General features: G+C 37.7%; 1 protein-coding gene across 1 annotated transcript; it reads right to left on the reverse strand.

Moving 5' to 3' along the window:
* Positions 1-1,275: 1,275 nt before the first annotated feature.
* GPR180 (G protein-coupled receptor 180) lies at positions 1,276-25,840 on the reverse strand. Its single transcript, XM_080360751.1, has 9 exons — positions 25,682-25,840; positions 23,142-23,300; positions 19,638-19,832; positions 16,049-16,229; positions 15,793-15,842; positions 12,111-12,268; positions 5,641-5,832; positions 5,205-5,282; positions 1,276-3,585 (listed from the first exon to the last, which is right to left on the reverse strand). Exons 1-9 carry the CDS (start codon positions 25,815-25,817, stop codon positions 3,427-3,429), a joined length of 1,308 nt encoding a protein of 435 aa, XP_080216877.1. The 5' UTR covers positions 25,818-25,840; the 3' UTR covers positions 1,276-3,426.
* Positions 25,841-25,877: the final 37 nt, after the last annotated feature.

Genomic DNA, 25,877 nt, shown 5'->3' on the forward strand with positions numbered 1-25,877 from the left:
CATTGCTGGTCAGGAGCAAAACAAGCCAATCTCTCCTCACATCTTGGGGGGCCGAGGGGGTCTCATAAACTGTTGCTGATCTCACCTTCATTTCTCCTGAACTGGGATCATTCCTGCCAACTGATAAATCATAACTGATGCAAACTGGTATCTGTGCCAGTAGGAAAGGCAATGGCAGGCAAGGAGATGCCCTCTCACACATAGAAGTGGATTTCTTCAGAGCACAATCAACTTCAGTTAGTGGTTGTGTCAATATACACTTACCTTAGCCGAGCACCAAAACATGCAGGCAATAGAATTAGTGTATTCTGTAACCGCAACTTTATTAAAACCATAAAAGCACAATGCACAGAAAGTCTCAAGTGAGATGTTGTCATTTGACCTCGACTAAGCGGTGCTGCCCACCGGGGTCAGCAGCAGCAGCGCTGCCTTGGGGAGATGCGCTACAGCCCCTGGCAGCAGGGAGTGGGGAGTCCAGGGCTGTCAGAGCCTTCCCTGAGAGCCAACCAGGTACACAGCAGCTTTCAGCAGGCACAAACCCACACCAGTCACACACCGGGGCTACCAAAGGAGTGCTTCTGTCCACTGCTGTCACCTAATGCATTGCTGACGTAGGGTGAGATGCTCAGACATATGCAAGAGTCCTACATTGTGATAGATTTTTTTTTTCTTTTTTAGTGATGGAAAGCATGTTTTAGAAAAAGAGAAAGTTTTCCAGCCAGGGTGCACTGATCAAAGACAACTGAAAGAAGGCTGGAAGCTATTCTTTCAAAATGAGGTTATGAAACCAAATTGATAAAATGGGTAACTGTGAGTAAGCATGAAAGAAGCAAGCTCTTATCAGCTGGTCTCACAGAAGATATAAGTTGGGAAGAAGAGATAGGCTTTCACGTACACAAACTGCTCTCCAGGCATGATGCAGAGGCAGGAAACCTCATGCTAGAGGACAGGTAAGTTTGAAGCTTTGTAAATTAGTCATACCTGAAGACTCCCCCCAGAGATATCCTGTACTGAATTAACTGACATCTTGAATATTACTGCGATCATACTGACCTATTGCTATGCTATGCATTAATGATTTAATAACACAAAATTGGTGAGTGTTGGTTATGAAAGAATACTAACAGACCTGGGCAGAAATGCATGTCCTTCGTACCGCTTACCACGAGAAAGTGACAATTGCTACAGTTACACTAATAGCAAAAATGAATTTTTATTTTCAAATCATTGGATTCAATGCCAAACTAAGAGAGGATAACGTTACCTGTTGATTTATGGGGCAATCTGGAAAAGATGAAGAGCCAACACTTTATGCTTCCTATTTACACTCAGATTAACTATGAATTCATTTTATGAATTGTTGTAGGGCATATTCATAAAGTGAAATAAAGATACCATTTACCTTAATACTGACCGATTGAAGTTAGAGGGACTATAGGAAGTAAGAAAGTACTTCTGGAAAATAAAACGAACGGAGTGCCTCTTTTGAAAGCCACATACAGTTTTTTCTGCATAGATTAAAACTTTTATCACGATGGATCATAAGCTGTAAAGTAGTTCTTGTGTCTATCAGAAAATTCTACTTTATGCATGAATTTAATGTCTTAAACATGAAGACAATAGGACTCTCCTACTGCATTATTGGAGACTTCTCAAAAACAGGATGCCTTTTTTTTTTTTTTCTCCTCAAGAAGATGAAAAGTACAGAGATAAGCAGGGAAATAAAGACCAAAGTTTTAACCAATAATATTTTTGTGTGGTTATCAGAGGAATGTAATAATTAATCTTTTAATCATTCTGAAGATTGTGTGAAATCATAATATCTCATCTTTTCCAGCCTCAACCTGCCATTCTTGATCTGAATTACAAACAATAAGAAAGGAGATGATTTAATGAGCAACTTTGTCATGTTGCCATTTTGCCTTAGTCAAAGGCAAATGTCTCATTTTGCCTCTAAACTGGAATGGAATAACTTATGTTTCAACTGTGCTCACAACTGAGGCAAATGTGAATGGAAAAGTTAGGACTATTTTAAAGCTAGAACCCTGGTGCCTTTACATTTTCATAGAGTCGTAATTACACACTGTTAAGAAGAAACAACCACTTGTTTACTAGGAAATAAAATCTACATTGTGAAGAAACACACATGTATGAAAAGAAGTCTAAAATTTGACAAATACTAAACTAAACCCAAAAAGAAAGATTTCAGTCACAATGGCAATAGGTATGTTCTTATTCTGATGGAAAAAAATGTCAGCATGATTTAATAATACTCAATAAATAGGCACTTCAATAAAGTATATATTTACACTGGCTTTCTGAATGCTGGGGCATCACAAAGTAGTATGGCTTTATTACAATGGATGGAAGATGGCAACTACTTAGAACCCAGTGCCAACATGGATTATAACAAATCCAGTGAGTATTTTGTTTTTCAATTATTCATAGAAAATTTAATCCTGATTAAGTATCCTTGGGCAGGAATTCATGGGTAGTTGATGACTGAAACCAACATTTATTTGAAATGCTTCTGTTAATTTAATCTGTGTATATGGCTTAATTATGATTGAATCCTCAATGTAACAGAAATGAATTATATCAGGATTAAAATTCTAGTACCACATCACCCATTCCATTTTCTTTGCCTCATGTTTTTTTCTTTTTTTTTCCTTTAAAAGATGTGAGCCTGCTGTTCTAATTACCTTTATGTTGCTATGTCTTCTAAGCCTCAAAAACTGTTCAGACCTTCATTACCGGATGAAATTTTTAGTTAAATTTTTTTTTTTTTTAAGCGTATATAAACCCCATTTTCATTCCTATTAAAATTTGAACGAGTATGAACATTAGTTGCAAAAAAGGCTTTTATTTTACACTAATAACAGATGAGAGTTTCTTGCAGGCAGTTGTGTTTTCTAGAGGCCTGTCCCTCTTTTGTCTCCCCTTCTTTTATACTTACACATAAAATGCATTTTCTTTAAAGCATGAAAATAAAAGGACTTGTACGCGTTGTTATGCATCGCACCAATTTCACAACTGGCCTATTTCAGACTTGTTTGAACTTGTAGATGTTTTAAGAACTGCATTTTATAAGACCTTCAAACCTAGTATTGATATAAAGTAAGGACATTTTTTGTGGCTGTGAATGGGAGAGAAAAGATTCATCATACTTTTCTGTGATACAGCTCAGAACCACATGCTACACATAAACAGTACTTACGAAATTATTCAGATTATGGATTTTTCCACTCCATAGTACTTTTAACATATTAATCTAGGTAGCTTGTCAGACCAAAGGTCTGTGAAGTGCTCTGATATTATCACTCAGTTTTCCAGTGAAACCAATATATCACACATCTGTGACAAAAATACCTATATATTTAGGTCATTATTGCACATTTATTACATAATGAGTTCTTCCTAAACATCTCAGAAGTGATGTCGATTTTTATGTCCAGAGGACACTGTTAGTGGCAATGTCACTGATGACAGTGAAGATACTTCCCAATATAGACTGTGAGATAGGAAAAGTCTGTAGAGGATAACCATAGAGATGCACTGACACAGGATAACACCTATGGTAACAATCTAGAGAGAAAAAAAGAGAGAAAAAGAAAAATAAGTGAAAAAAACCCACACCACCAAACAATCCACAATAAATTTCTATCAGCATACTGTGTGCTTGAGGTTTAACTTTAAATCTTTGAATACTGCTGCAGTTACAAAAGATTTTAACATAAATCTCAAGTCCAGGATTCAGATTCTCACACCTAGGTGTTTTTAAATCAGTAGATAGCCCTGGGCAAGTCACACAACCCTTCTGGCGGTCTCTGTTCTGGGGAATTTCAGACTTGCAATTCACCACCCATGCAGTTTCACAAGCAGAGGTGATGTTTAGATATTCTATTCTTACAACAAACAGAGTGGGGGGAAAAAAAAAGCCTGGAAATACTTTGCACTAGCACAATCATGGAGCTGTGTGGATAGTGATCTATCAGTCTCACTTAGCTAGACCTCTTTTCAGTACAAGTCTCTTCATCTGTAAAAGATCTGTAAGGCAGTATTTATCAAACACATAAAGGTAACTACTGTTTCTGAGAAAGCAGAAGTCTAAGCTTATGTACCAAGAATGTTTTAAACACCTGCTTTTTCTTAAGCAAACCGGCATTTATTGATTGTGCATTTCAAAAAGGAAACATAGATAATTTTTTATAACGTAGAAACTGCAGCTGCACACAATGGTTAAATTTGCTCAAATGCAAGAGCAAAGCAACTGTAATCTCTCTTCAGTAAAAGAAAAATCTCAAAATATTGCAAAAGTTTCCTTTACTGATCCTACACCTAGAGATGCTATCCTGTCTAGACACAGTCACTTCGTTAGTAGGTCGAGAGAAGCCTTTTTTTCCTCCCTAGATTTTTTTTTTAAGAAACGTAGCATTTCATTTACTATATACTTCTAGTGGAACCTTTTTCTTTCCCTTACATAACCTCTACACAAATAAAAGCTCAATTTCTGAAAATATTTGCACATAAGCGCACAGACGGTTATAACCGTAAAGAAGCAAACTCTATCCTGGAATGAGGTAGTCAATCACCTGAGAATAGCAGTGCACTTCATCCAAACATGGCAGGCTCCACACACTAGTTCTCTAATTTCCAAAAGGCTTAAGCAACTGAGACACCCAGTGAGTCCACCTTTGTTTTCAACTTCTTAAGAGTTTACAAACCAAACTACATTTTTGGATGGATTTACTAATCTAAGGAATACTGTTTAGCTACAGGTGCCCTGACCTATTTAGCTGCATAAAGCTTTTAAAGTATGAGGTTTAAAAAGCAAACAACAACAACAAAATCCACTGATTTATCTTTCTATTAGCTTTGTTAAAAGAATCCCCATGGTGTTTTTAATTAAAAAACAAACAAGCAAACAATAAAACAAAACACCCCCTCCACATTTTCCTTTGACTTAACAATCCCACCCCTCTGGCCCAAACGTAGAAATGATTACCCTCAGATGATTCAAACCTTCTACGCCTTTGTAAAATATGACTCACATTAGCATCAATGAGAGCTGTGTGACTAAGACTTTTCAAGTTGCTTTGGGGTCATAAGATTAACAGCCTAAGAGCATGAGTTTGCTAACAAACACTGAACATGAAGAACAACTACTATTCAAATTCCATCTCTTTTATCTTGCCTGTACATACCTTTTCTCTTTGATATTCTCTGAATATTATAGAAATGGTTGCAAGACATGGGTGGCACAAAAACCAGAGAATGCAGGCCTGAAAGAGAAGATGAGTATAAGTTACAAAATGATTACATGCCAGCTCAGAAGAAAGAAATGACAGTTAGAGGAACTGCATTTACATTTCTGTCTATTTTACGAACCCATTGTTTAATTTTCGATCAACAGAATGAAAACCACACAATGAAAGGTGGGATTTCTGTTTAAAAAAGCTCTATACGCCTTGTCAAATTAAAACAACTACTTAAAAATATGATGACAGGGTGCAATTTAATCAAATCAGACACTTAAACATTAACTTTCTTATGGAGGAAAAGAGTTTAGTGCTTCAGTCAACTGCCTGCCACAATTACATTTACAGCAGAAGGGGTCAGTTTCCCTGATGAAACCCGTACTTTGGCAAACGTGATATAGAACTCCCTTTTCAGCGTGCTTCTCTCCACTGTGATGATCTGGTAAAGACCAGCAGCCAGTGACAAAGCGAGGCAAACTCTGAGGCCAATAAGCAGTCCGCTTGCTAAGCCATGGTGGGAATGGTAGCTGTGGTGACTCCTGTCTTCAAACTGCTCCCAAATTAATAAAAAGCTCTGGAAAAGAACGACAGTAGCAAAGTACATTTAGAGTTAACAAGGTTACATTAAACCTCGCTTAATCTTACCATTGTAGATTAAATTATCTGCACAAATGGTCATACTCTGCTCTGCTTGTTGGAAAGCACCATGTTACAGAAAAAAACGCCCTAGACTGAACTGCTTTTTGGCACTATTTATCAGGTCAAATGCAACTGGCAGGAAGAAAGTCTCGCTTCTTGCACTTCGTAACTTTTAGAAAGTTTGACAAGTCAAAGTTTCCTCTGATTTGGACAGAAGGAATGTGGCACCTTAGCATAAGATCCAAAAATAATCACCTAGTTAAACAGTTGGTCTACTCAGCAGGAAGCCCACTGAAATGATTCCACAGAGCTACAGGGAGGTGTCTCCTTCCACTCAGGATCCACAACCTGTAAAGCTTGTTTCAAAGGCAGGCGACGACTACGCCTTTTCTTTCAAAATCCTAACAGGATTCACTTTTCTTTTTAAAGATGGGGAAGTAAGAGGGTGGTGCTGCTGCCCCTTTTATGCAATAGCCTAAAGGCTCAAGCATTCACCCAGGTTGAACTTGGATCTCCCACAATTCCCTTCTTTGCCTAAAGGATATCCAACTCGCATCTCCCACCTCCTTGGAGAGTGCCCCAACTGCCAGGCTACAAGCTGTTCTTGGGTGGGCCACTCTCCACCCCTTCTGTTGAAGCTGTGCCATTGTGGGGAAAAGAATTCAACATCAGCTAGGTCAGAGACTGCGAGTGAGCCTGACTCTGCAAACAACCAGCTTGGAAACCTCCTAGGGTCTAGGGAAGGGAGCGTCATGGGTTCCAAATGCCGTTTCAACATCTGGACAAATGTTCTAGCCAACAGATAACTACATGAAAGACAGTAATCCTCCTGAACTCGCAGCACTGTATCCATTTGCTGTAGAATCCAATTTTGTAGGTGTATTATGAGATTACTGATAGGTTCTCTAAGGAAAAACAGACTAAGTGCCTAGTTTCTGAATCTTAGTTTGGTAGAAGCCAGGCGCCTACTTGTTGCATTAAAATTGGGTCTTGCTGAAGAATACCTTTTTAAGACTTTGGGAATGTTAAAGTTATAAATCAGAATACTCATAAAGTTTAGACTCTCCCAGCATCATGTAGCAGCCGAATGGCATTTTAAGATTTGAATATGCACTGGAATCTAGTCCACCTACTGCATACATCTAAGTTGCACTTAGGTTTCAGGTGTCTAATGAAGCAGGTTTCTAAAGAAAGGTAGGCAAATTTGATTTATATGAGTGAGGTAGGTGTGAAGGTCTTCAGAAGCAGACATTGTATGCCTCAATTTAGAAATATAAATTAGTCAGATTCCTTTCTGAACACATTCAAAGGCTCTCTCACTACATTAACTACATAAAGACAATATGGTTACTGACAGTAAACTTCATCTTTTTTTTAAATGTGTAATTCACGTGTGCCTTCCAAAGGTGTTGTTGAGTCTCATCAGTCAAGAGACAAGCATTTTTGCTTAGAATATCCTTAGACAGTACTCTCCCACTTTTACCCTCCCTTACTGAAGCCATGACACAGCAAGGATGACTGCTGTAATTTCAGTCACTCCTCAACTACCTGGATGGAAAATGGAAGGATGGGAGAGGGACAGACACGAAGCATGCACATCTTGAAGATCACTGATTACTAGTAAAGAATTTGACTAACATACTTCAAATATTCCCACCAAAACGCTCAATTTCTGGGCAACTCCAAGCAAACATCTTCAAATGACCAAATTACTCAACTAAGAATTCTGTCAGGGAGTAAGATTAAAATAAGGCAGTGCTTGGTAAAGTTGCATCTACAGCACTAGTTTTGTCACAAAATTGATGAAATCCTATCACAGAAGTTATTTCAGTCCAGACAGAACATGCCCAGGCAACAAATAAGGGTTCTATCTGTTATAAAATCACTGCAGTCTTGTACAGAGCACTTTCCTTTTTGACATTTACACTTGCAAATAGCCAAAGTATTAACTACCCTGGACTGGACATACACTGTTTGAGAAAATTTTAAAAAGCCTCCGCCTCTGTATAGAATCTTTCTTACAAAAGCATGCTTCTGGGGAGAAGAAATATAGGCTTATGGAGATGGAACTGTGATACTGCTTTAAGAAGAAACTTCAGGTAGATCCCAGGAATAGCTAACCTCAAAGAACAGAGCTCATGAGGGTCTGAGTTTTTGTTAACCTACACCAATAGTAACAGTAATGAAGGAAGCCACTTTCATGAGAAGATGACAAAGAGCTGCAGTAAAGGAATAATGAGAACAAAGTTCCAATCCACATGAGAAAATAGTGTCTGACAGCAGGGTATGCTCTGGACCAGCCCTTTATAAAGTGTAAACAACACAGGAATTGGTTGATCAAAGACCATGTGTAGCGACAGCAATGTGTAAGATCACAGAAGTCTAGCTTCCTTCGGTTTCACTAGATTATTCCAAAACAAACAGAAGGCATAGGCATTAGAGGCAGAGATGGAACCATCAGTGCAACACACTGGAAGCTCAGACAAGGTGAAGATGTGTCATTACTCTTACAATGAGCTAGGACTGTTCTCACTCACCAGAAAAAAAGCAGGATCCTACAAAGGAGAAACCTATGCTATGGAGTGTGTCTAGGTTACAATGGATTAGGCAGTCTGTTCTCAATGAAGGAAGAGCTTTCAATACACAAGCATGATCTTGAAGTTGAAAACTCTTTGGCTGGCTATACCAGAGAAATTAAGATAAATAAGCCCTGAAGTCCTTTACCTTGACCACAGAAAGACATATATCAGCTCACTTAGCTGCAATATCAGGAACAAGCTGAAAAACACCTAGACACCAACCTGCTGAAGTGGATAGCAGAGACATTATTTTGTTGGTAGTGACTAGAACTATGTTTGAGCTCTGAGAAGAAATTAGGGGGGAAATCCTAATTTTTATCCAAAAAAACAACTCTGCTTAGGCCGTAGACAGAAGAATTGGATGAGCTAGGCAGCTGAAGAGTTGATGCACACTAATTATATCCATCCTTAAAGTCACAACTGCTTCTTCACAAAGTAAAGGAGAATGACCATCTCCTTGTTTACATAATACACTGTTCAAAATGCCTGACTTCATCTGCACAAACTTCTGACCTGTCTTGGTTCACAGTGGGCACCAATTGGTCTTCTCCTTCAAATGCCAGAAGAATGTTTGCCATGGACATCATCCTGATGTTCTAGACATACAAGTTGAACCTCTACATCCATACAACGAAGAACGAGACATTCTTTTGTCATGAGGAAACAATTACGGTAGAACCCCTCCCCCTTTCACTGTACCAACATTGACTTTATGGCAAGCCAAGATAACATATCAATCTCCAGTAAAGGCAGTTTCTCATGGGACAGATCATCCCTGAGAGGCAGGGGAAGTGGGAAGCAAAAGGGAAATTAAGGGTAGCAGCAAAGCAAAGTGGATTAACTAGCTGCTTCTAATCATATCTAGTTCTTGGTATCTGATGTCATGCAATGCCAGTACAGTAAAAAATGGTTTAGATCTAATGTCAGAGGCAGAGCTCACTCTGAGCACACCTTCGGGGTCTACCTAAGAACCCCTGTAAAGTGTGATGTCTAATGCAGTAAGATTCAATGACATTTTGGTTAGGTTTAAAGGGATCAGCTGTCTTTCTAGAATCACTGCGCCCACTCCGATTAGCCCTGAAAGCTGAAACTGCTCAGGTCTACGTGATGGGAAAGGCCTGCCACCAATAAAGTTTTGAACAAGGTCTGTGTCTCAGCAGCAGAGAGAGGAATCTTTAATGAATACAGAGCTGCCTGGGAATCTTTTGTTCTGAGGCTGAAATAAAGAACAAGTTAAGGCAAAGGGAGATGCTGAATGGCAGACTTGTCACTCCTTTGAGATGCTACCTCTTTGCAGCCGCAAAGACCACAAGACATTTGCTGACTAGGAGCCTGTGTCCATCCTAAACTGATGGTAACCTGTAAACACAGCCTGGAAAATTGCTGGCGTTTCTGAAAGAACAAAAAGAAAAATATCCATAACATTCGTATAAAGAGAAAAAATAATGCTGAAAATTTGCTGAGTAATTTGAACTAGAAGCAGGCAAACAAGGTCAGATAGTTTGCCAGTCAAAACTCCAGGTAAGTTGAAGAATAACATGTTTTCCCAGGCTGTCCACCTGCTTGACTTCCCTGAAGATGAGATGAGGACAGGTAGTGTAGAATGTCAATAAAACTAACATGGTTGAATCTCTATCTACTGTGTTAGGGTAACACATGTGGTTTCCAGCATCCTCTACAGCCAGTCCTCAGAACATCTCTGATTATCCATGCAAGTTGGTCCAATGTCTGGCATAGGAGGAAGCTGGCCCTCCCATAAGAATCTCTGGGAAAGAACAGGACAGAAAGGAAGTTATTCTACAATCATTAAAAGTGCTCATTGATTGCCCTGTTACAGCAAGTCCAAAACACATGTCAATCTAGACAGACTGGTGAACAACAGACTAATCCAGAGAATGAAGTCTTGAGCTCACCACCTTTGATAGAGGAGATATGGTCTGGATCCCGCTGCTCTGAGCTCAACAGCTACACTCTGTATTAAGTAGAAGAAATCTGGAAGAAAGTATATTTTATATGTACTGAACCATGAGATGGAAAACATCCTTGCCAAAGGGGCAAGGATAATCTTGGTGTCAGGGAACTTCTGCTGGAGACAGTAGACACTGAGATGGGGGGGGGTGCAACACCACTCAGGCAATGACATACTCTGATATCCATATACTGTTTGTCCAAGACTCCTGCTAAACCTGACATTCACAATGGTACCAGAAGGAGAGATATAGTAGAGCTGTGCCTTTGTGGTGAAAAGTGAGATAGCCAACTTTGTGCCAATTCTCCAGTGGTGCTCAAAGAGCCAACACAAATGTCCAGTGGACCAGTATTGGAGGAAGCAGCACATATGTATGACACCTGCCCCTATTTTTACCACCACCAAAAAAAAAAAAAAAAAAAAAATCAAGATGATGATACTGAGTGTACTTTCCATGTATAATAAAAAGGAAACAACAACAAAAAACTTTCCATTCTCAAGTGACAGAGTACTAACACACTCATATGTATGTACAAGTGGGAAGGCATGAATAAAATTAAACATGTTAGAAGCCTTATTTACTACCAGCGTGTACAATTTCTGATGCTACATAGGTGCCAAAGTAAGGTGGAATTAACCTATCTTTAAATTTCAACAGTCCCATTGACCTTAATAGCCCTTGGTTTATATTCTTAATTAGCAAGAAATGTCATCTCCCAGCTACTCCTAATGTTTTAGCAGTCTACTTATTTAGTTTGGAAGCAGCACTAATTGCAGATGCTACTCAAATGGCACAAAATCTTCAGTATAATCTCTTCCTCATTACTGTCTCCAGTTTCTCCCTGCTCTTCTCTTTCTCAATGGCTTTCATATTCTCTTGTCTTTATGCTGTGATTTAAAAAAATTTGTTTACAAAAGGCATCACCAGGGTTGGATGATCTCCATTACAATTTACTTTTAAGTTACTGGTTTACTCAACTTTCTAATTTACTCTAATGGAAAATATTTGAAGGAAATTATGTGTCAGATCATTTTTATATTTGCAAGACCAATCCTGCAAATGAACCTTTCAAGAATTCACTTATATTGATTGAAAAGACCATCAGACATCCTACTTGAGTGGGTCTAGGAGGAGGACACGGAGGATTTCATTTTTTTTTTTTGTGACAGAAAGAATTTCTCAGAGCAGCTTTTCTCATCTTTCGTCTAATGCTGCTTGCTGTCACTTCACACAATGTAGTTCACAACCCCTCAGTTGTACTGATTACAACTATTTATAGGACCACATTGTAAATCAGATTAGTAAAATTACTGTGCTGAAATCTCTCTTTTTAAATTTATTTCCAATCTAGATAATTCCACTGATCTGGTACAGTATAAAGCTACGAACAATTGGCACAACCAGAAGTTTGGAAAACTGTGGGAACTTCTTAAGTGGTTTTACAGCTGAACAAAAACATATTGTGGAGCTACACCTTAAATTGTCAAAGTAAAGAGAAGGTGTTGTTACCTATTAGACATACTGGGTGAACATTATGCTGTGCGTTCTTTTTCTAGTCTTGATACTCCCTCCCTCATAAAATATTGAAATTAGTTGGTTCATGGTTCTGTCATACTTAATAGCAGTTGTATATTTCAGTATAAGAATGAATATAAAATACAAACCTGTGTAACAACAACTACTACAGCAATGCCAGTAGATGTTGGAGTGGAATCCCACTGAAGAGGTCTGCCGTGAGATTTCTTCATTCTGCCTATTGTCCAGCCCATACACAGACTCAACAATAAATACAGCATTTGTATCTGTGAGACTATGTCACACACTATTGAAAACAAAAGAAAAATAAAGGAAGTCACAATAAAAATATTTTTTTTTCTAAAGCAGAGAGAAATGTTCTAAATGCCCACAAATGAAAGATGGACATTTATGCCTCTGTCTCATCTTTAGCCATAATTTTGATTACAGCTCAACTAGCTGAGGTTGCTTTGCCACAAAATGTGGATATTTTTAGTAGATGCCCATGACCAAACAGATCACTATCAGCTTTCCTCTAGTTATGCTGCAGTTCTGCAAGGACACAGGCACAGCGCCTTCCTTCCAAATGTCACCCTTCTGCCAAAAAACTCTGGGCTCAGGAGTCCATCTGCATGAATAGACTTATAAAAGCTAAAGAACTAAAATCATATGTATGTTAATCACACTGCAAATATGAAACATGAAGAAATGAACTCCTTTCTTTGTTCTGGAATACTTTTGTTCAGAAATCAAATAGTTGCATTGTACTTTAAATTAATTGCACTTTGTCTTAAGGATGCAGTACCTTGCAATAGAAAGTACGTACATTTATGACAAATTCCACTCTAAGATACTTAAAGGGGAAAACATAATGAATAATCCTAACACAAACCTCATTTGAAGCATCAACTTACCTGTATTTCATTTTGTTAAATGCAAACTACTTTTGCCTCATTTTACTGTCTATTTTTTTGTTCTGTTTAGGAACAAGTAACACATACTCCATAAAGTTACATTCTTAATCAGCGTCTCAAACCTGTGTTTGAAGCTGTATCTGAATAAAGAAAACTTCAAGCTAGAATATATTAAAGCCTTTACTTGTTAGCCTTGCTGAAGTACTGCTGATAGTAAAAAGAACTGAAGATTTCTTTCTGGGTGACTGCTAGCTTTAGATTCGACAAGGTTTTGACTGAAACTTTTCTAACAATTTTTAAGTTGGTGTGTGGAATTGAGAGCAAACTGTCTCATTGTACTGGCATTGCAGAGATGTACAAGGAAAATTGATTCTTATATTATGTAAATTTCAAATTTGGTTCAGAAACTAGTGACTGGGCACTACACACAACAACACTTCCTTTTTCACTTGATCTACATTTTAGTTCAATTAAATTTGTTCCTTATTTGTAATATCTACTCACACTATCAGGTATAAGAAAAATATTTCTATGTCACAAAAGCAAACTTCTATTTTTATACAGCTGGACTGTATTATAAAAGATAAATGTACTTCCATATTTACTAAAAATATTGGCACAGAAAATATTGCCGCTGTACAGAGATTAATAAGTACACAAAGGAAGTGTGTCAAATGAAGATCAGCTACAATATCTCCCTAACACTTAGCAATACCAGAAAAATATGGATATAAACCAGACTTCAACATGTTATTCCTGGGACATATTTTGTATTCTCACAGTTTATAAGATTAAGCACTTCTTAATGTATTCTGACACCTTTAAAAAATGTCAAGAACTTTTACTAAATACAAACTTGCCCATTTGTTAATAGAATGAGCTGGCACTGATATGGGGCAAAATGACCTTGGAATTGTTTTAGAACACTAGCACTTGCTAGAAAAAAATGTTTTGTGAACTCAATGCATGCCAAACCAGTGTCACAAATCCAAACTAGAGGAATGATCGAAAAAACCTGGATGTTCTAGAGAGTATTTTATTTTCTGTCACTCCTTAAGATAACCTGCCCTATACAGCCAGACATCGTCTCTCAATCACATCCTGGATACAGATATTGCTCTGCTTCAGTGTGGCAACAACTCAAATGGGTTACCAGACAAAATGGTATAAGACAAAAATTCAGCACCAGCTTTAATGTGTAATATCTCATACACCTTGTCAGAAAGCAAGAAGGTTGAGAGAAATTCCTAAAATCACAATAATCCCACAATATCCAGGGTCAGTGTAAATTCACATGCTACTGAGCTGATAACACATTTGTCTGATGTCATCATAACTCATACTTTTTTGGCTGTTCAGACATAATATTCTTTCACTTTTCGCATTTCAATCTTATCAAAAGTTAAAAGATCACTATTTGCAATGCTTTTGAGGGCCAACATTATTTGTGTAATTTGTGCAACTAACTAGGTGATAACTTAGACCAAGGGTCAGGTCTTCATAAAGGGTAAAGACTGAGTGATGATAGGAAAAGAATAATTGCTTGGGATATTATCTGAATAGGTTTCTAAAAAGAAATTCTGGCCCCATTGAAGTCAAAAGAAATTCTACAATTAACTTTTAACTCGGATTTCTGTTCTGATATAGGAAAAATGGCAGCACCTTCCTTTTTCAAACTATATTACTTGCTCTCAGCCATTCTTCAGCACTGTAACTGACACTGAAGCTTTCCGCATTTCTATTACTTCTGCTCTTTTACTGCTTCAGGAACCATGAATCTTAAAAACAGTCGGAAAACTCCCTTAACTGAATTTATTAAATTAAAATTTATTAAATTCAGTTATTGATTTTAAAAAAATAATTCTTAATAAACTTTGCTCTAAGCAAATAAAAGCAGGCTCTTCACTATAATGCATATACACACATAAAATCTAACATGCAGCTCTGAAATTCTGGCTGTGTAGTTAATGCTGGGTTTCTCGCTGTGGAGGAGTTACGACTACCTCCAGATTTTCTATTTAATTTCATTTCAGGAGATGAGAGAGAAAGTTTAATAACACAGTTGCTGGAGATGCTGCAAGGAGCTGCTAACTCAAATGGTTAAAACAAGAAAGAAGCAATTACTGTGGTGCCAAGTGCCATCAAGAGGCTGTTAATTCCAACTGCAGGCTTCTAAATGAAATCTAGGAAGGGAAATACCTTTCTACATAGGCTGTTACTCTCCAATGTTATCTCACTACTACAGTACTACTTTCTTGGGGTGTTCCAAGCCAATCAAAGGCAATGTATTTTCTTAGAAAAGAACACTCCAATGCTTCAAATGTTAACTACAGAAAAAAGCCCCATCAACAACAATGTTTAACACTGAAGAAGCCAGCAGTAGTAAATTAGTGTATTTTGGGAAGGGATGTTATAGGAATTTAGTTCCAGTGAGAACTCAGAATATCTATACAGAGTGGAGAAAAGTACTTCGTTAATATCAGTTCCTTACATAAGCATTTTTGCATCGCTTATAGCACTCATGCTGTAAAACACGTACTTTTTCACTATAATCAATGTTAAATTTGCTAGTGAAATGACACACTTGGTTGAATGTGACTGAGTTTCCTAAAAAGCTTTGCTACTCTAGATCATGTGAACTCTGCAAAACCCTTCACTGTATTGAAACATGTAGTCATGTGATAGGCACATATTACCTTAAAAAATCCTGAACAATATCACAACTGTATAACTTTAAATACAGTTATTATAAACATAAGGAATAAAACCTGTTTTTCAGAAAAGCAACTTTAGGTTATTTATATTAAAAAAACAGTGATATAGTCCAAGATCATAATACAGTCCAACAACAGATTTGCTAACGTATTATACATATTGATGTGTAGGAATATGTAAGAAAGTAGACAGGCATACTCACGTTCTGCCAGAGCTCCCATAAAAGGTGCTCCTATTCCATCTTTAGAATAACTGAAAAAAGATTAAAAAGTTGATATTTTTAAGTGATTGAGCCTTAAATTTGTGTTCTCTCTTAAAAGCACATTTAGGCAATGATGTAGTTCTAAAAAGTCAGTCCTATGTTTTGTCACAATCGTCACAGGAAATATCACGTACTGATCTTTACAACACATTGTTCTTCAAGTCTTCAGACTGAAAGCAAAAATAAGCAAAGATACCTTGAGAAGTGCAGGTAGTTGGCAAAAGCTGAACCAGCCTGCAAGAGTAACGCAATTGTCAACACCTTTAACACAGTATGCATAGGTCCACGCTTCTTAATTGTTTGCCATAGGGACTGTGCATATATGCAAGCAGTCACAAAGTATGCTAGGACAAGCAGGAAAAAGAATTCATGTAATCCTGTGAAAAAAAGAAATACAGCTTAGTTTTTATAATGAAACATTGCTACTAGCAGTAAATAACCAAAACAAAATATGGTTTTTATATAATCACTGGAAATTACATAGCAACTGTCACCCAAAAGTGGTAGTACAGACAAAATGAGTAAACCCTAACCTATTTTGCCCAAGAAAGTCAGTGATTTTTTTCAGAGAGGTGATTCTTACTTGATCTCACAAAGTATTTTCATTCAACAGTACCTCTTCTGAGCGTAGGACAGATTCTATTCAAACGCAAATAGCTTTGTAGCAATTACTGAAACAGTATAAAGTGGCATACAGTTTCTTGATATACAGAAAATAATTGTAGCCTATTTGACGAGTCAGAAACATATTTATTAAAGGATTCGTTTTTATATATTTTTTTCCTTCAGTTTTTAAAGGCACAATCTGAGATGAGAGAAAGCCAGAACAGACATCTGTTGCATGTACTTAACCACTGGGTGTCACTCTTCCTCCACATAAAGTAGTCAAAGCAACACAATTGGCCAAGACAAAACTTTCAGAAAAATAGAAAGGAAAACAGCACAGAGAACAATAACAAGTTCACAGAGTGGATTCTTTCTTCACCAATCTGAAAAAATGCCCCTATTTTTTGATATTATTTACAAAAGAGAAGTCCTCTATTTTTCAGTCTGGCAGTAGTCTGGAAAATGCCTCACGGTATCACGATCCTAGAAATTTTTTCTATTGTCTGGAAGACTTGGAATATGAGCTCCCAAAGTGTCAAAGCCAGTGACATATAAGCAAAAATGGGTAGACAGAAATTTCTCACAGAAAACATGTTTTTCTTCTCCAGCCTTCCTTGAAACTAAGTGGTGCCCACAGAATCAGATTCTAAACAATCTTTTTTCTTCTAGCAACAAACCAAGTCTGCTAAAAAACTCAGTCAGCTCCACCCAGAGATTAGAAACAGAGCAATTATACACATTTCAATATCTAAGTTAAAAACATTAGAACTTGATGAATTCCAAAGATTTGCTAGCACTATAATTTCTATGGCTAAAACTGGACATACAATGAAATGAGAGGACAAGAGCATAAAGTAATAAAGACTCATAAAACAAAAATTTCAGGGCCACTCTGCTTCTCTTGTATACCTATAAAAAAAGCATGATTTATGACTTACAAAAATATGCATTTTAGATCAAATCTCTTCTTCTTTCTTTCACTCTTCATTTTTCTGCTTCAAAAGAAACCCACTGAGCTTGGCAAGGATTCTGTAGATAAATTATTTCTCACTGTGACGAGTGGGTACACATGGAAAACTCTTTAGGAAAATTAACTAGCTTTAATAAACACTAACCATTTAGGATAGAAAGCTCCTTCCAACCAAAGACAGACTGTGGATGATTGGCATGAGACCAAATGGATTTAAGAGAAAGTTGCATTGAAATACAACTATAAAAAAACAGAAGGGTAATTTTCAACCTGTCTTTTTTAAGTTTCCTGACCTTCAAGTAACCTAGAGTTAACAGAGAAAATAAAATATATGTACCTAGGTTGAAATACCTAACTTCAAAGATCTTCAAAATGATGTCTACCTGGTCAGCTGCCCTTAGAAATCCTACCTTTCCCTGGTACCATGTCTTCAATTAAAAAAACCCCCTACCATATAAAATGACAAAAGGTTACTTGCTAAGGATCAGAAAAAAGGTCTCCTCCTCTCTCAAGGCAAACACCTTAATTATAAGGTTACAGCCTCAAGTTCTCTCCTGTACTTTCCTTATAATCAATTTCATTTTGAGATCTTGTGTCAGGCCACAACTTTAGCAACTAACATGAAGGGTGACCTAACTAGAAGCATCTGGAACTATGTAGTTTTTAGCTGCCCTAGTGAGAAAACCAAGAAATGAAGTTGGATCTTTTCTTTGATGCCCTAATGTTCCATGCTGCACATCTCTATGGAAAACGACAAAAATTATTCCCCAAAGATGTATTTAAAAAAAAATATATATAGAGAAAAGAAATCCTCATCAGTTCTTTGAAAGCAGACATAGGCAGGTAACTTCAGGATTTATGGCAGTATTTCAGGTTTTAATTCTGAATAAACAGGTATTCCTCTGCAACCATGGAAGACATGGCATGTAAAGCTCATCCCATTTCCTACTTGTTAGCTTTAAATATGTGAATCCAAAACATTTATACACCTCCTTGCGTAGCATGGAAGTTGTGCAGGTTTCTGCTTCCAAGTGCTCAGAGTTTTCCTACAAAATTAATACAGAGCTGAGATGCTTCTCTAGGAAGTCTGTACACAACTTTTAAGGGCCACATGATTTGGGTTGCTTTCCCTCGTAATTTAGCAAAAGAATATTACTACTTCTCTTTGAAAATAAGTAAATTAACCTAGCTTTCACTTCTGGATACAAAATTCACCAAATAAAAACTGCAAACTAAGTCTGGGGCACAATTAAGAAGTTAAAGAGACAGGCAGGTGAACTTAAAAGCCTTGAGAAACAGATGATTAACAGCGCTACTTTGTTACAGATTCTGCTAAATGTTTCAGTGAATATTCCCTACCCTTCAAAAAGGGACCTGCTTTTGTTCTCTCTCCTTGAGACCAAGAATGACAGCAGGGCACACGATTCTGAGCATAGCAATTAGGCTTATTCTGGGTATATGTAGGTTAAACCTGTAGATGAAGGCAGACTAAACCTGTTAGGCTCTTTCCTTACAACAGATCAAGGTTAGTGAGACGTTGATGAGGCCTCCCAGAGCTGTGAAGCTAAGCACTGCAAGGTTGGTTTGGATTGCCCAAAGCATACAATTTTATGTAGATATTTATTCAGCTGCTGTCTTGAGTCACTTCTGCAAATTTTTCTTCGCAGGTTTAAAGACTTAAAATTGCGTTTCTTAAATAAAATCAGGACTGACAAATATCTCATCTAATCTGTGGTCTATGTCTAAGATACTTAGAAACACCTAAACATTGAACCAAATTTGTATTGGTGAAATGTTATATACTGCATGTACTCGTGTTGCAAGAAATCAAATTTTATACAGCTTAGGAGTTCCATGAATTAAATAAACAAATTCATTAAAATCAGGGATTAAATTCACATTCAAGCAAAAGCTTATAATTTCAACAGGGAAAAAACACCTATTAACAAAGATATCAACACTTTTTTTTCCTTGTACATCTATGCTTCCAGTTAGGCAGGTTTTGGAAAGTCAGTCTAGAGAAAGGGTTTTCTTGTAATGCCAGAAAATGAATTACAATTTACTCTCTATGAGAAAGTAGAATCTGAAATATAAGAGACTCTGCTATCTTTTTCCCAGCGCCACACTTTTCCAAGCATAGTAAGTACTGATTTGTTTGGTTGATCAGATCCTTAACTTACAAATCTAATTTTAAGAAAAAAAATCTTACCAGATTCCCCTGCGCTAAAGTGATCTAATGGATTCCCTTCTGCATCTGGGTTTAGTAAGACCATTTCAAACTGAATATCCTCGGATTCAGAATAATTCTCCTCGCAGGTAAACTTGTCTACATAAAACACATACCATGTTTCCGGATAAGGAATCTGGGACACTGTCAGATTTTGTTCTGTGTGGTTCACAGTCACTTTGGAAGAAAAACAAACAAACAAACAAAGGAGTAAATACTCGATTAGTTTGTTATTAGAAAATTCATCTCTGGCTGAAGATAAAATTTAAATCCACAACACAATATACAGATTATAAGCTACATACAGTACAAAATAGCCTTTATTTTGAAAGCTAGCCATAATGCCAGAAGCCAGACACTTCCATCCTTGCCTTCTGTTTCAAATAGGTGAAGGCAAGGGAAGGTGAGGAGATGTGCCGCATTCCTGCTCTCAGCTTTTGGGTTTGCTGGGAGGGCTGCCTTCTGCCAGAAGCCAGTACCTTTAAACTGTGTCTTCTATGCTTAGTACATTCCCATCCTTTAGTACCGTATTGATGACAATAGATGTTTTGTATTAGCCAAAAGACACTTCTGCAGTATGAAAATACCTTTTGAAATTTATTCTGCTCCGTTTTCAAAGACATTTAGAGCCCTGAACAGGGACAGCCACATGCAAGATGGATAAAAAAATAGAGTGCATGCTTTCTAAGTGCAACTTAATATATTTTACAGCGTCTTCCTCAGATTGTAATAGGCTGAATTTCATTGATAGCTAAGGGCGGAGATCATTGTCTAATAAAATTGCAAATTTCAAATCAGTTTACCTTTAAAACTGACTGTGTAAGAGACTGAAGGTTCATTTACTCACTGATCTTACCACTATTTTTCCTAAAAGCGACTGCTAACCAAGCACAACCTCTCCAAAATAACCATTTGCTGCAAATGCAATCTGTGGCTCTGTATGTTTGGGTGAAGCTGCAAGAACAGTAAATACTGTTACAATGATCACTGAAGCTGAGTGCTAATTAGCTCAACTATAAATGAAAGCCACATCTGTAGAAGAAATAATAATATAATGACTGGACTGTAGATTAATTCACCCTAATAGTTTAAGATGACAATGGCTAAGGATGAGGAAAGAGAAAAAAATATTTTAAGTTCTACATAACAAGTTATTTCTGTTTTTTTTTAATGCAAAGACATTTCTAAATTAAAAAGCTGCAAACATAAATACCAAACAAACTTTAAAAATGTCTTTATCCTTAGATATTTTGTAGACAAAATTTGGAACCAACTTCTAACTTGAAGCCTACCTGTGAAAAACATTTATGTAATTTAAATAAACTTGTTTCAATTTCAATAAGTTATTTGCTCTGAAGGCATGAACACCAGGATCCAGGAAGAAACATATGGTATGTTTCTCTGCAGCATTTGTCATGAAGTACAAATACAGGCAACGCACAAATCAGAAAAAGCAAGTGTTCTAACACAGGCAATGTGTCTGGTGTAGCTAATGGTAAGTGTGCATTCCACTCTGGAGCTACATATCTTATCAAATAAACACAAAGTGAAACAGCTCCTTTCAAAAAAAACCCTGCAATCTTTTAAAAACACAGTTTTAGGATTTCATATGGTGCTTCATCCAAACAAAAGGCAAACTCCAGCTGATAGAGGTGGAGTTACTCTCCATCTGTACTTTCAGCTGAGTTCTGGCACAGCATTATAAGCATCAAGACTATGGATCACACAAGCGCATTTACTCAGTTTTCCATCAAATCTGCAAGTTAACTCACAGGAAACGAAGCAAGAGAAATAAAAAGGTAATTGATTTTGCCCAAGATTAGCAAACAGATCCAACTCACCCTAAATACAGTAGAAAACACCAAGTACACTGCTGGGGCACACAGGACTGACAGACCAACTGCTAGACAGGTCAAGTTCAGCCCAGATCAAGTGTAAGGGAACTACATTCCTACAAGTGACATCTGTAGAAGATTTCAGTATGACAATGTTCCAGGAGATCAGTTTGTTACTCTAGGATTCTGACTGCACATAGGAAGTGATTTAAAAAAGCTGTGATCCCTTGAGATATATTTGAATGAAGTTTTTAATATAAATCTAAATTCTTAAAAGAAAATCTATGCTTTATGTAGGTTCTGTAATATTAAGATAAATAAATGGTGCAAAAAAGATTATTTCAGTATGTTTGTCTTCCAATTACATGATTGAATGCTTTAATGTTTTACTGTTCTTTCAAATTTAGATGGATACTCAAGCTTTATCCTGTTGATACTGTATTAAAAATTTTCTAGCACGTTTTGTACATCAAAGTGTGGCAGGTTTGTGCTATCATGAAAATTACAATATCCTTTTCTTTTTGCGTTTATCTTTAAAAATGCCATTTTCAAGGAATTGGAGAACAAGAGCCTCCTGACAAATAAGAAGTGTTCCTCCATAAACAAAAGACAAAAAGATAACCTGTATATTCTGTACTAGTATAGTTATGAGCTCAAATATTAAAAACATTTGACTTGGAGATTCAGTGATGAATATCAAATTACAAAATTAAAGCATGAAAGAACATTAAATTATAATGCAAGCAAGTTATAAAGTAAGGCACCATAATCAAGATTAATTTTTGCAGATGACCTTACAGACATGAGGGAAAAAACAAACAAACAAACAAAAAAACAAACCAAAACCCCCCACAACAAAACAAAACAAACAAAAAACAATTCCAAAAGAAGCTAATGATTATGAGGTGATGAAAGAAAAATAAAACCACCACAGCAGAGAAAAAAGGTTTTCAGATACAAAACTACCCTTTTACTGTGTACTTGGGCTACACACTCTCACCTTACAAGCATTCACTTCAGAAGTTCAGAGGTAACTGCAGCAGATTGCATGAGTTTGCATCTGATTTTTTTCACTGCACTGTGACAAAAGTCACAATTCAAACTGTACATTTGACTGTTTCAAACACTTACATTCTATAAGTTCTTCAGTTTCATCTTACAATGGTATTATTTGTAAATTCTTTCATATACTCAGTATAAGCTTTTTTTATGGAAAAGTTTAGATTAAAAAAAAAAGAAAGAAAAATTAGACTTTTACTCGAAGCAGAGTTCAAGAAAATCTCTGTACAGAATGAGTAAATGAATACTTCACCCAAAAGTGTACCATTTCTGAGCTGTGCACAAGTGAGTGCATGAGACTAGAACAGGTCATAAAGTTTGGCTGTTTGCATTAAAGTCATGATTTGTCAAGGGTTGTTTGTTTTCCAGCAGTGTACTAAACCGTAACTTGCAAACAAAGTCTTGTAAAGTGATGCAAACAAGGCAATTACATTTCCTTGTAATAATTTTTAATTACAAAAGGCCAAAGTTCTGCTTTCACTTAAGTTGATGCAAAGTCCAAATTCACTGAAATAAATATTCTAAGCACACAGATAACAGAGGTCTAAATACACAGATAACAATTTGTAAAGGAAAAGAAGTAGTAACTCACTTGTCAGCTGAGCTTTAGAGAACTTCTCTGTACAGCTGTGATCTTGGATACTGTTCTGCAGCTTCTGCCATTCCTGTGCTTGAAACAGGTGAAGTCTAGCTTCTTTTGCCAGGGCCACTGCTATGTTCTTGATTCTGACACACAGAACAGCATGGTCACCTTGATATTTAAAAAATAAAATCAACTATTCTGCCTTGATGTCAGTTACAAACAAAAAGCTAGCATGGCATAGATATTTTTACAAGTAGCAGTGCCAGAGCTTCGCTTTAAAACTTTTACCACTACTTTCCATAAGTCTTTATGGTCTTTCAGAAACAATTTTCTATACAACTCCTTAACACAATAGTGCATGATAGCACCTAAACAAACTTTCACCCTAACCCAAATGTCATTAACCTTCTTTACTACAAACAGCCTTGCCTTGCCACCCCCCTCTTTTTTTTTTTTTTTAAGAAATAGACTTCCAAATAGTCTTTTTTTTTCCTTCCTCCCACCCAAAATTTTATTTTTTTCAACTTCAGATAAAGACAGTGCCTCAATCAATCACAATAGCTAGTTAAAAGTCTAGTATTTTGTGACCTTTGCAGCATGATTATGAGCATCATAGGGTAGCTCTTGAGTCTAATAACAGAAAAACTTAGGTAAATGGACATTCATGTTATGGACTGACTAGAGCCAAAATACTTAAGTATAGAAGACACAATTCAAATTGATACAATGAAAATCAAACTTCAAAAGTGTTCTCCAATGTGTCAATCTACTTATAGGCTGCATCTCGACATAGAAAAATATTTTAGCCATTCTATAACCAGTTCATTTGACACAATTTATCTTGTGTGGGTAATTCTACAGACCTCAAACTTATTTTGATAAATTATTTCATTACGTATTGCCATAGACTTCTTTAATGTAACAGCATCCTACACTAAAAGGCAGGATTCAATGAAGAAGAAAAATCAATCAATACTGCAAGAGTACAAATTCATTCAAATTTAAGCAAGATTTGTACGTTTTTTAAACTGTCAGAGTAATCTTCTTTCCCACCTAACCTGGCACCAGCTGGATGTGAGTCAATAGACTACTACCAGCTTTGAATAAGGCTTTGCCAGGAAGGTTTTGCTGTTCAGCGCTAGCTGCAAGAGAGCGTTCCTGCAACAAAACCTCAAAAAAGGTGATCTCCTGGGATCTGTAAAATCTAAGTTTAGATCTGGGATCTGTTTACCTAAGTTGCTAATTAAAGATTTTGAAAAATTAACTGAAGGTTCTAAAAAAAAGCCTATATGGCTTCACTAAGACCCAAAATACATATAGCTGTGGGTTATTAATGCAGAAAGAGGAATATTTTTAAAGAAATATGCAACATCAACGTGCAGAATAAATTATATCTGAACACCTAAACCACTCTTCTTAAATCTTAACAGTCTTTCCTCAGATTTAACTAGTTCATTTTTTTTCCTTTACATCTATTTAGAGCACTTCTACAATTATTTTCTAGGACAGCAATAATTAACTGCTTTCAAGTCACTCCACAAAGCTATCTTCACTCTATCAGTCACTGAAAGGTCCCATTCCAGCTTTTCTTGGCTTATACCACATTGTCCTTCATCCCATAAGTTGGTATCTTTTTTCTTGCAAACATTTTTGTTTTCTTTTCACACTACTCCTCCAGTCTGGGAAGAAGCCTGTTTGTTATCTTCATAGTTGTTTTGTGAAGCATTACGTAGAACTCTTCTGCTAGAAGCTAACTAATAAAAAATAAGTCTCAGCTACCCAAATGCTGAACACGTAGGGAAAGCATGCTGACTAGCACAGCCTTGTTGTATAATAGCGCTCGCTACGCCTGCATATATACCTTTTTGCAAAGTAAAACTTCTGTAGCAAGGAGAGTAATTTCCAACATGTATTTCTGCAGAGGCCATTCTAACAGGATTCTAGTCCACTGCAAGGCCTCTTAGCTAACATTATTAAGGAATTAATAAGACAGAAAAGTCGTTGAGAATAATCAGGTGAAAAATTTTATTCTGATGCCCGGTGACACAGACTCGTATGAAGCACCGTTCTCATTCCGAAGAGTTCCAGGAGGGAGGGAGAGGCGCATGCGAAAGTTAAAACGCCCCGGCTCGCCTAGATTCTCCCGCCACGCCAGGCCGTGGGACGCGGAGGACAACAGAACGCTGACCACCCACAAGAGCACTGTGCCATTCTGCGACAAATACTGTTTACGTAGCACGGCGGGCTGCTGCCAACTCCTCTCCCCACTGCCTTGCCGCAGCCCCGCTTCTGGCCGAGCTTCCCACCGCCGCCCCAGGCTACCCGCCGCCCGCCCAGCGGACCAGCCCTGTCGCACGTCCCGGCGGAGGGCGGGCAGCCGGGCTGATCCCTCAGGCCGCCGCCCTAACGGCTCCCCGCCGCGCGCCGCCCTGACGCGCCCCAACGGCTCGTGGCTCTCCCGCCCCGTTTCAGGACGGCGGACAGGGACGACGCGGCCGCTCTCTCCCCCGCCCCCACTTCCCTTCTACTCCCCTCCCTCGGGCACTCACCGTGGAATTGGAACCGCGCCACGGGCCGCCACGGCTCCAGCCGGGCGGCGGCGCTGGCGAAGCCGCCCCGCAGCGTCTTGCCCCCGGCGCCCCACCAGCCGGCGGCGCACAGCAGCCACAACAGCCGCCACCGCATCCCCAGGGCCCGCCGGCAGCAGCGGCCGCCGTTACGCGACCCACCCCCCCCGCCTCCGCC

The sequence above is a fragment of the Nesoenas mayeri genome, assembly GCF_963082525.1.
Source record: "Nesoenas mayeri genome assembly, chromosome: 1".
In the NCBI taxonomy this organism is placed as follows: Eukaryota; Metazoa; Chordata; class Aves; order Columbiformes; family Columbidae; genus Nesoenas; species Nesoenas mayeri.